Here is a 12,928-nt window from a genome sequence, read left to right as displayed (position 1 = left end):
ATCACCATTAACTTTTCTTGCAAAATCATTTCTTAACAAGAGGCCCATGGGCCACATCGCTCACCTGAGCAGCAGTTCCCAGTACTAAACAAGCTTTAGCAAAACTATCATTATACAAGCAACTTGGTTCAGAAAAAACTTTTCAAAGGTAACAACTTAAAATTCATTAATCATCAAACTTAATTATTAAACTTGACTACATATTCATCAATTATCATATGCCCCTGTAGACGGGTATGGCCTTTCATATTAACAAATTTCAACCAAGGATGCTTTGTGACAAGTTTGGTTCCCTATACATTTGCATGTATAACTTTTATCCCCTATTGAACCCCCTTCCTAACCACAGGGGTCATAATTTCTAAAAATTTGAATCTCCACTATGTCAGGAAGCTTTCAGCTCTTCTGGCCCAGTGGTTCTAGAGCTAAAGATTTTTAAATGAACCTGTCCTATTTTTGCATTTTTGTGATTATCTCCCCTTTGAAGGGGCATGGCCCTTCATTTTGACAAACTTGAATCCCCTTCACCCAAGAATGCTTTGTGCCAAGTTTGATTGAAATTAGCTCATTGGTTCTAGAGAAGAAGATGAAAATGTGAAAAGTTTATGCCGACAACGGACAAATTTTGATCAGAAAATCTCACTTGAGCCTTCAGCTCAGGCAAGCTAAAAAAAATTCGTTATGGTCATTTAAATTATAATAATAACATAGAAATCCTTACATATAGTGTTTTGTAGTCTGAATTTTATACCTTCAGTAAGCAGTTGGCTTATTACAGAATTCTAGAAAAATTGGGTCAAGAACAAAGTTTCTGAATATTGTAATTCATTCATTCAATTGTATAGGGCTACAGACTCTACTCTGTCCACAATAATGTAATCATGCTCCTGATTATTTTAATGTTCATCAGTTTTCTACAAAACTCTTTGGAATATTACTTTTCCAAATCCTGAAGAATAAAAAAAGAAAATATATTTCTATTTCATTAATTAATGTTTTCAAAACCGTCCTTACTAAAAATAGGGCTACCGACTCTAGAAAAAGTGAGAATTTTTCAACACTTCCAGTTCCAATTATCTGATACAAAGGAGTAAATTTTCATTGGAATTATCATGTGAATAGATGCCATATATGAAATATATTTGTAAATTGGTTGCCATACATACAACCATATACAATATTTTAATCAAAGTATAACTATAATTTCTTCCTTTATTTTGTTATTTTTCAACCAAATCTGAAACCAGGGCTCAACATTAACTTTTTCTCCTACAAAGATATTTACTTGTCCGAACTTCAACTTCACTTTGTCCGAATTCTTTTTTAAAAAGATCTAATATTCTCAACTTGAAAACTGTATTTAATTTACTGAAGATTTTGTCCATATTTATACCTGCTTGATTGATTTTTGATCTTATGCTCTTGATAAAAACAACAAACACATAAAACAAAATTTTATCTATACTTCCTGTCTTGAATCAATGACTCCTTAGATCCATGGATGATTGAAAGTAGTACGCAATAAGTGAACACCGATCCCGATCAAGTGTGACTCAGCTAGTTTACATAGCGATTGATATCGGGATCGAAGTTCATTTTTCATGCATTACTTCCGACTCTGAACTACCAATAATCTTTTCACCAAATTGTTTGGAGACTTCTTTACATAAAAAAGCACTTGTCCAATCAGAAAAGTGCCCATCAATATTCACTTGTCCGAATTTTTTCCCCACTGGTCCCGGACAAGTGGAAATGTTGAGCCCTGGAAACTGGAATTTTTTAAAGAAAGAGTATGAAATGCTTTTAATGCTAGCAGGGATTAAAACTAATCCTTAAAATGAAGTAGCCTAACGGGCTACCAACTATGAAATTTCACTAGCCCAGAATGAGATTTACTAGCCCATATAACGAAGAACACATTCTGTCAGAAATATTCACTTTATTATTCACTGCATTTACTCCAACTCATGTTCTATTTCCTTTTCCATGCGTGGGGAATGTTTTGCAGGCCATCAAAACATGCCTAGTTCATCGTCTAACTACAACCACGGTCTGTTCTCTTCCCACGAAATTTGGAATTTTCTCTTTCTTGTTAGTTTGTAGTTTTTATTGTATTCTCTCTTTCGTTTATTTGTGGGATCGGGAGGGAGCCTTTATCCCTTCAATAAATCCCCACGATGCTTTTTGGATTTTCCTAATCGGGCTAATCTTCGCAGATGTGCGACTTAACTAACAGGAAACATATCACGCAATGGAAATGTAGATACCCAAATGCACCATTTAAAATTCCGTAATATTACAACGTAACACGCCTTGTTAAAAATTTTTAAATTATTTTATTTAATGAGAAACCATGTTTATCACCGACATTTCAACTTTGGACATAAAGGAAATTCTGGTCGCCAACTGGGCCAGTGCCTTACGAAGTTTCGTTGCCTGTACCAGTATTTAGTCACCCGGGCGTTAATTTTAATCCCTGACTAGGATAAAAATTTAAAAACCTTTTCTTGGATTTGATCAAGCTAATAATCTGTACAAATACATCCAATCAAATTTGACACAAATCACACCCTCAAAATCATATAATTTTCAATTTCACCAACTTTTCTTAGTTACTAAATAATACAAGGTACTTAATGTTATACTGATTTGGAAAGCTGAAAGTGTCTATGTTACAGTAATGTTACTCTTGAAACTATCTATTAAAACAAAAAAAGATATCTGCTTTCATATTAGGTTAGTAGTATTTTCCACCCTGATTGTGTTTTAGCCGTACTGTATATGCCTACAACTTACCTCGTCATAAAATATGTAAGCATGTTTTGGAGAGATATAATTGCAGTGTCCAAACTGAGTTAAACACACATCCATATCAGCACCTACAAGCATTGGTTTAGAGTATATATGTAACTATATTTGGGATAATTGTACTTGAAAGAAAACAAAAAAAATTTAAAATTTCAATTAAAATCTGACCTGTTCCAATATTGAGAGTTCTGTAGCACATGGATATAGGTTGGCCTTTGCTGGTCAGCGGACACAAAACAGCTCTGGCCTTGACCTCTGTACTACCTGTTATAAATACATGTACATTTACCTATGTTTTGTCAATAAGAAGTCTATGCTGTTTCTCAACAAAAAAGCACTGCCCATTTAACTCGATATAAAAACATATACATTACAAAATACAAATAATATGCAGATTGTTTGTATTAAGTTTATGAAAACAATGAAAATATGGATTAATTTATGCATAAACAGCCATATTCTATATTTCCATTGATTCCATACCCTTTCAAGTTTAATACAATCAACTTGGACATTCATTCCTTTGATATCCGAGAGGATAAGGCCGAATTTTGTCCAAAATCCGACAGTAATTCAAATTTACATAGGCAATAAATGTGTTTACATAAATCTGCTACAGAGCAGATATGACTGTCTATACTGTTTGAGGGTGGTTTCTGTTAAAACTGATATTTTGTTTTCGTCAGGTTGTATACAAAAAGCTGTAGACAATGTTAATAATTTTCAAAATACGCATCAGATCCAAAACATTTTTTACATGAGAAAACTTTTACTTATTCTAAACAAAAATGTAAAATTCGAAATAAGTAATCAGAGATAAATGACATGTTACTGAATAAAGAGGTATCCATCTGCATTGTTGGCGCCCGTACAAAAATACGTAGATATTTTCTTTGTACCACTCAATTAGATGAAAGTAAATAGTTCCATATTAAATATATCACATTCAAATTTACATAAATGGAATCAGTGATATTTTATATGTAATATACTGATTTTACAACTGTAGGACGTCATAAACGGCAGAGATATGATGTCATTTTTAAACATACTTGTTATGAAATTTGTGCGATATGACGTCAACGGCATTCTTGGCGCACGAGAAATCATAAAATAATAGGCCGTGTTTTTAACCCAACTCAAACAAAACACAAGTTGGAAAGCACATCAGATCACCAGAATGTTAGTGGGGCACTAGTGTTTAAACGGCACAAGAAATTTGTGGATGGAATGACATCAGAACCGAAGATGGGAAGGCCATAAAAAAGAAATAACCACGAAATCCTGAAGGTAAATAACGTCAGACCAAAAAAAATAAAAATACATGTATGTTGGTTTCCACTTTCCCGACCGACCCTAAAAATTTCTGCCTACCCAAACACATTTTTTTCCATTCTCACAGATTTTGCAAATGCCACAACTACAACAAGAGTATATTTATTGACTTATTAAGTTATTTTTCATGCACTAACCGATTCTAAAATACAGAAACAGGTTTTTTTTTTTTTTTACCATATTATAACTTATTTGATTACCAGACAATCACAATCACTATGTTTTATGCATAGTAGAATACTAAATCATTAGAAAATAATTCAACCTATTAAATAAAAAAAAATAAAAAACAACAAAAAACCTACTTACCGACCCTTAATGAATAAATGAGTTATTAACACTGTCTACGACTTTTTGGGACAACCCTCTTAATGTTAAAACTTGATTTCATCAGAAATAGGAACAAAGAAACAAAATTTGGGGGGGGGGTTGGTTAGTAATTGTAGCAATAAATGTGTCTCCAAATTCTCATAACCACTCTTCCCACGGGATGTAATGACCACTTGTCCCATAGTGGTTTCACTCCACCCATAACACTTTAATACTTGACATGTGCTTTTGATTCTTCATTTTCAATCAATCAAGATATTCTGGTACTCTGTCATAAATAAATTGACACTGAATAATTAATCAGTGTCTGAATTACTTATCGGTAAGTCTGGTCATATGTTGAACAAGTAACCTGATCATCTTGCACGACTTGTTATGAGAGTGAATCCGGACCAATCGCGAATTTGTCAGTTTTGTCCAACTTTTTTGGTGTTCACTGGTTATGCAGTGATTTTTTTTGTATTTCAAACTACCACCCCTCCTTTTGAATTGGGAAAAATTAGCGACATTTTCCTCAAATTGGGAAAAATCATTCATAGTAAATTAAAATGGTAAAGATGCATAAGATAATCAAGTAACAATTGTTTTGTTTGAGGTTTATTTCGGATCTGATTTAAAATCATAAAATAAATCATTATTTAACATTAAATATGTATTGGAAGTCACACCTTGTATAAATATTATTTACTTTTTCTAAGAAATACTTATTGTCTAATTTCATAAAGAAAATAATAAATTATTAATTCACCAGCATTTGTACCCATAATCTTGTATATATTATATTAAAGGACATATCTCATGTTTTCAAAGTATACAATATTACATGCATTTTGTCTTCTTTATGCTTATAGTAATTAATTCTAATAGTTCGTTCGCCGAAATTTTGCAATAATTAACCACAATACAGACTTAAATCTAAAGCCCCGATTTCAAAAAGTCAAGTTCATTAGGTAGGTAGTCACATGGTACAGTGACGTCACATGCGCCCTTCGGATTGTGACAGTACTGCGAGATATTATTAAAAACTCAACTTATAGGGGCCTAATTAATTTACCATGGGCAACATTTAAATCGATGTTGATAAATTGTCCGAGTTTTATATGTGTTCACCACCAGTGAACACATATAACGATGTAAATACCCAAATATAGCGAGTAAAGCGTGTATGAAATCAGCAAAATTGTGAGTAAATAATGTTTATATGGGTCGCTGTTTACAAACTGTTTGGTAATGTTATTCCTTTATACATCTGTAATTGGCTCTGTTTTTCTAAAATAAACAGTGCAATCATTATTTATTTTTGGATTACACAAATTATGATACGTTAAATTGTTGACAACTAGGCCCTATGCCAAGCTATTGTCACGAGTGCATTTCGGAAAGAAAGAAAAAGACAACACACACAAAAATCAATAAAAATATTCAAATTTAAAGTGGTAATCACATTATTTTATTTTGATAAAGCAATCTTATTACTATTTTTGAATTGTGATCTGCACGTCTTTAGGAAGTACGAAGTGGGAGCACGGCGTTATAGCCTACTGACGCACTCAAGATGCTACGAGTTCAATAAGGAAATAATTTTATAATTCAATTTAAAGTTAGGACATACAATATTCTATTATTTGTATAATTAAAAGTTCAATTATTTTGTATCTTTATTTTGTGTTGTTGTAAATCTACCAGTTGGTAGAAGTTACATTGTATCATCGATATATGTTGTTAGGCTACAAGGTGAAGGTCAGTTGATCCGAGTGTGTATTGAATTTGAAGAGCAAAACAGAATGTATGCTATAGGCCTACCAGTGCATATAGCTTCGATATATCCATTTTCTCGCAGTTTATCAGGGTCTCTGTCCAAGCGATGTTTGAAAAGGTGACTGGGTGTGTTTTTAAAGGTAAAGTTCTTGTTCCAACAAAAAAATTATCCCCGTCTTTTTTCTCGTACCTTCCTTCGAAAAATTGAAAAATACTCAGTCTAAATCCTTTCTACCGACAACTAGTACATCCGAGCACGGCACAAAACATCTTAATGCATTATTATTTACAAGCCGTTAACGTGACAATTGGTTTTTTGTCGATTAAATCTAATCTGTTTATGAAATGGCTAATAGATGTTTTCAAACCCGAGGGTGCATATGACGTCACACAAAATGGCGCGTAAACTAGCGAAAGAAAATATGCATATTGCAAGATTTGAATTTCATCGCTTTCAAACTCGAAAACTACGCAAAATATTTCATTTAAAACACATTTAAAGTAGTTTTAGGCATAAAAAGAGTTAATTTTGCTGAAAAAATGAAAATGTTTAGAAACATGCGTTGTGTCCTTTAATAATCAAGTTTCCAGAATGTTTCTCCTGTTTGTATTTTTCGGATTTTAGTAAGACCCTATACTGTTGGCCACTTCCTGTTATTAGCCTGACCCTACATATAATATGGCGGTCAAAATGAAAGTGTCAACAATATGGCTTGATGTGTATCTGCAAACTATATACTTTGCTGTATATCTGCTTATATGGATGCCTCTATTGTTTTATATATTCTTTACAAAACCTTTTGCATGTGCAGTGGTCTGGAGAATAAAACTGACGAAAGAAATGTATTTACTCTTTGTCAGCAATATACGGTAACCTTTTTTTTTTTTTTTTTTTTTTTAGAATGGCCTAATTTCCCTAGATTTGAAATTGGGAAAAACATATATATATAATTGGGAAAAAATAGCTGATTTTTGTGAGGGGAAACAGCCGAATATCGGTGGCATTTTGGCCCCCAAAAAAATCACTGTTATGCTAACAAATTAAAAACACTTTTAAGATACCTGCTTGATTGAGCAATCCATTTAACACGCCCTTTTTATTTGGTGTCTGTGGCGAGTTTGACTTGGAAGGTAACAGTTGCTGAAGCCTCTGCCATGCAAGGATCTGGATCAGTTTCTCATCCAGCTTACTGAGTTCTATATCTGAAATCACACATCAATGAAAACTCTTCCATCTATATCATGAAAACTCACAGTGAATAAATATTTTCCTATCATTTCTAAAAATTGATTTTAACACTAGCTAATAGTTTCTTTTAGTACAGGTAATTATATCATTATATTTCCGCAATTAAATCGACACTTTTTCTTTTCTCTCATCTTACCTCCGGATCCTTCTAAGCATTGCTGAAGCGAGTTATTGAGGGACACAATGGCATTGGAGGAGTTCTGAGTACTGGCAGTAGAAGACGGTTTGCCACCTGAGATTGTGATATTGCTATTAGATGAGGATCCACCTTTAACTGCAACAGAAAATCTGTGTGAAAATTATCAGTTTCTTGTTACATTACATTCTAATTGTTCAGAATTAACCGGGAAATGCATGAGCTCCCTTAAGGAGGAATAACACAGCAGGGAAAACTGTTAGACCAATTCAACTTAATTAGTAGATTATCATCCAGGGTCACAAAAAAATATGTGGTGGGTGGAAGGATTTTATTTTGAAATTCTTATTTCCCCGAGAAAAAAAAAATAATGACAAAAGGCATCACACAGTGTTAAACAAGTTAACATTCAAAGAATCTTGGACCCTTTTTTGAGGGGCGGGCGGGGATGATAATCTATCAATTAATTTTAATTGGCCTTATAGATGGAAAGTGGAGGAAATCTTTAATGTTTTCAAGTAAAAACAAATTGCAGTTTTAATAGAAAGTAACCAGAACAAAAATCAACACCCCTCCTAAACTTGAACCCAAGATCTACAAACGCACATGTTAACCTTCTGAGCTACTAGCCAGGTGGAGTGTAGATTTAAAACAATAAAGAATCCATTTTTCCCATTTGTGTTTCAAAAGGAAGCCAGACATTATGTAAGGGTGCAATGATTAACCGTGAGACGGTATATCACGGTAATATTATGCTACAATTTGATTCACGATACTTTACACTATACAGCGGTTCTGTATTCTCAGTCTGGATTAAATTGAACCGTCCGATTTGGCTTTAAAATTATGTTGTAAAAATGACTTCCAGTAATGGAAAACATGGTACCGCTGAATTAATTTTCCCCCTGCAACCTATATATCTCCTATATGGAAGCATTTTGGATTCCATGGAATGGAAAAAAATTATATGAGAAAGTCCCCATCTCCAGTCTATGCGAAAGACATCGGACCGTCGGACCTGACCGATGTGCAGTGCCTCAGGTCCGATGCGTCATTTTTTACACCGGACCGGTATGTCCGATGTCTCAGTGTCCGGTTTTGTGCTTTACTATTTTGACGTAGTCATTTAAATGTTTGTTATAAGTAAAAAATATTACATAAATCCAAATACGTAAATGAATGTGATTAAAACCGCATGGACCGTCTGAAGTATTATACGGGAGGGATCCCCGGTATAGTATTACTAGTATAATAAATAAAATTTCCTTGGTTTTGCATTTTCACGTGTTTCACTTTTTTACATTAGGTTTTTCGGTCTGACAAAATTTGGTTTGGTCCAGTGTGTTCATTAATTACATAGGACCGAATGTCCTGTGTGGTCCAAAACACTTTCGCATGGACTGCATCTCTAGTTGTTCATGCTGATCTTTTTTTAAAGAAAAACATGCAGTTATAACAGTAAGGTGCAATTAAATGATACCAAAATCAGTGTAATTGTTCCTTTGTTATTATTCATAGCATCTTCAAAGTATCATATGTATTGTATCGTTAGGTCTGTATCATGATACATATCATATCATGAGGTAAGCGCATTGTTGCACCCCTACCATTATGACAATGCGTTATTCCTTGTGAACAGATTCACTATTTTTACTCATCAAGCACTTTCCAGATGTTTATATTTGACAAGATATGAGTGGTGTTTTCATCTGTAATAATATACCAGAGGTGGGTGTGGATACAGTTATGACTTTGGCTGCAGAGCCCCCAGTGTTCGTCCTGCCCTGCACGCTGGCCACTTTAATTGCTGACTGTCCGGACACACGCGGAGACAGGATAGACGTTGAGCTGCTGCCACTGTTAGCTGCCATGTTGTTTGCTAGGAGTTTGTTGCCTTGAGTAGGACCTAACACTTTTGTGACTACAGTATTATTCGCTTTGTTTATAGCACTAATAACGATGTTTTTACCAGATGGAGTGGTTGAAGTGGAGGCCCCCGACGTGACCTGCTTGTCCACTGATGCCCAGTTGACCCGCACTATATTGGCTGGAGATCCATCCACACTTTTACTCCTGGATTTGATTAAAACAGTGTCGGTTTTACCTTTACTAGATTCACCCACTTCACCGTTTACAGAACTTTGTGATGATGATGATGAGCCTGGGGGGTGCAGTAAGGATATTGCACCCACTCGGTTTCCTTCTAGAGGTCCATTTGACACCGATTCCGACACAGGGCCATTGGGTTTATCCACTTCCATACTAGTCACTTTGGAATCACACAAGTTCCCCTCACTTGATTCACTTCCCTGGATCACAGGTTGCACAGAGGCTGTGGGTTTCTCCAATTTCACATTCTGTTCTGATTTTCCACTTTCTGCTGAGGATTTTTGAATCTGTCTTTGAGCTAAATGTCTGGCTATACTGGTTTGTAAAGACACAACTGCTGACAACCACTGAAAAAGTTTAATACGACTGTATTAAATTAGGTACATGTACTATAAGATTCAGTTTTGTTTTTGAAATATTAATCACTTACATAACTTGTGAATATTTCTACATTTCTTGACATCAACAATTACATGTCAGTGATTTTTAAAGACCCATTTTAGGTCCGAATATTGGACCTTTCCCCACCTAAAAATTACCAATTTATTCCCAATTTAACTTGCACTTTCCCCGAAAAACATATTTGTCAAAAAATAAGGTCATTGTGAATAGTTTATGTACAACATGACAAAGACGCATCAATTCTAGGCGAGATTAAAGAAAAGAAAGTTAAATATGTAAAATAAAAGAATGACATCAATTTGTGCTGGATTTATTGTTTGATATGATATATATAACATATTTACAATATGTCTAGGTTTTCCCAATTTGATGAAAATGTTGACAATTTTTGCCAATTCGAAAGCCATAGGACTCTTTTGAAAAATCACTGCATGTGCAAGACTAAAAAGGGGTTCATATATCAAGGTGAAGTGTTGTGAATTAACTGGAAAAAAATAATCAACTGATGGCTGGAAAATGATAATCGACTGAGAACTGGAAAATAATCGACTGATACCTGGAAAATTAAAAACGACCGAGAGCTGAAAATAATAATCAACTGAAAAAAATAATCAAATGACAGTTGGAAAACAAGATATGATTATAAAGTCTCCCAAACAAAGTACTGGCTGTATAGGGTTTTTTCTAAGTACTACTTTTTCCCTCCCTTTACAAAATCCATGCCAATTTTAACTATCATTTAAAAAATCGAGATCACGAAGACTTTTATTTTGAAATTTTAAAATATCACCCTTTTTTCCTTCAGTAAAACTGGTGTCACTTGACCTTGATCTAGTTTGTAGGTCCTAACATCCTCTTATCATTTTTGATCATCCCATGTCTCTATCAGTCCTGGTTCTAAAGTTATACAAGTTTTTATAATCAAGGTCAAAGGTCACTGGGGATACTAGTTTGTAGGTCACTACACCCTTTTATCATTTCTGAAAATTCCATGTCTCTATCAGTTTCAGTTCTTGAATTATACCAGATTTATGTTTACGGTCAGAGGTCAAGGTCACATGAGTTACTTTACCTTGATACCAATTTGTAGATCCTATCATCCTTTTATTACATTTCTGAAGATGTCATCTCTTTAACAAACCTACTTCTTAAGTAATACCAGGTTCATGATCTAAGGTCAGAGGTCAAGGTCATTGGAGCGACTTGACCTTAATACAAGTTTGAAGATCTTATTATTCTCTTATCATTTCTGAAGATTCAATGTCTCTATCAATACCAGTTCTAAAATTAAGAGTTTGTATGTTCAAGGTCACTGGAGTCTCTTGACCTTGATAATGATTTGTAGATATCATCATCCTTTCATCGTTTCTGAAGATCCCATATCTTGATCAGACTTGGTTTTTAAGTAATAACAATTTTATGTTCTATGGTCAGAGGTCAAGGACACTGTAGTTACTTGATCTTGATACTAGTTTGTAGGTCCAGTCATTCGCTTGCCATTTCTGAATATTTCATGTAGCTTATTAGTCCCTGTTTCAAAGTTATACCAGTTTTTATGGTCAAGGTCACTGGAATCAGTTGACTTTGATACTAATTTGTCAGCTGTCATTCTCTATTCATTTCCAAAGTCCCAAGAACTCTATCGTATTTGACAAGTTATATCTGTTGAATTTTGGAATTATTTTTTCCCAATAGAGTTCTTTGTTAAACCCCACCCCCATTTGATCCCTCTAAAATGTACCATAACCCCCTTCAATCTGAAAACAAAAACATTTCTGCACATCTAGATACCTTGGCCTATCATATCCTTGAATATCTATTACTTTCATCTACTGGTTACGGAGAACGGCATTGGACAGTTTAAGATGCGAGAAAGACGCGGAAGAAGAAGGGGAAGAAAAGAAGAAGTGAGAGAATGATAAGAACCGAGCAAAAACAACAAGAGGTACTGTGAGCAATGCTCACTAAGAATACCCCCCGCTTACCCCAATCTCCCAAAGGGTGTTGGTAAAAGGTATAAACTACCTCTTTTCTGAGTGTAAAAAACAAATGGCATGACAAACCGAACCATATTGCTACTTCGATGTCCAGTGCACGTGACCTTTGACCTTTTGACCCCAAAATCGATAGGGAACATCTTCATCCCATGGGTAGTCCATATGTATGATATGGTGACTGTAGGTGGAAAGGATAATGCACGCGTTAAGAGCCCGGAAACCGTATTGCTACTTCGATGTCCAGTGCGCTTGACCTTTGGACCCCAAAATCGATAGGGAACATCTTCATCCCATGGGTAGTCCATATGTATGATATGGTGACGGTAGGTGGAAAGGATAACGCTTTAGAGCCCGGAAACCATATTGCTACTTCAATGTCCAGTGCGCTTGACCTTTGACCTTTTGACCCCAAAATCGATAGGGAACATCTTCATCCCATGGGTAGTCCATATATATGATATGGTGACAGTAGGTGGAAAGGATAATGCTTTAGAGCCCGGAAACCATTGCGTCTACAGACGGATGGACGGACAGACAGACGGACAACCCGATTCCAGTATACCCTCCCACAACTTGTTGCGGGGGGTATAATAAGTCTCCAAACTTTGTTTGGGAGGCTTAATAATTGACTGATTAGAATAATCAAAAAGGCATACAGATTCAATAATTAATCATAAATGAAATATCACAATAAACAATTTTAGCATGATTTCTTAAAATTGGAAATATGACAAGTTATGTATCTGAAGATCTGTGATATTATGAAAGGAATACTGTTGTGTTGTACAACTTGGGAGTCATGGA

At 34.7% G+C, this 12,928-nt stretch overlaps 1 protein-coding gene across 1 annotated transcript in view; it reads right to left on the bottom strand.

The window, feature by feature from the left end:
- LOC125658071 (PHD finger protein 12-like) overlaps positions 1-12,928 on the bottom strand; it is a 34,715-nt gene that overhangs the window by 5,299 nt on the left and 16,488 nt on the right. Inside the window, exons 9-13 of the mRNA XM_048889153.2 lie at positions 9,340-10,072; positions 7,617-7,754; positions 7,294-7,434; positions 2,977-3,072; positions 2,797-2,879 (exon numbers count right to left, since the gene is read on the bottom strand). Of these exons, the coding sequence (XP_048745110.2) occupies positions 2,797-2,879; positions 2,977-3,072; positions 7,294-7,434; positions 7,617-7,754; positions 9,340-10,072 (1,191 nt within the window). The remainder of the gene's footprint in view (positions 1-2,796; positions 2,880-2,976; positions 3,073-7,293; positions 7,435-7,616; positions 7,755-9,339; positions 10,073-12,928) is intronic.

The sequence above is a fragment of the Ostrea edulis genome, chromosome 1, assembly GCF_947568905.1.
Source record: "Ostrea edulis chromosome 1, xbOstEdul1.1, whole genome shotgun sequence".
Classification (NCBI taxonomy): Eukaryota; Metazoa; Mollusca; class Bivalvia; order Ostreida; family Ostreidae; genus Ostrea; species Ostrea edulis.
The sequence above is the reverse complement of the archived record's forward strand: the minus strand, read 5'-3'. Positions and strand labels throughout refer to the sequence as shown.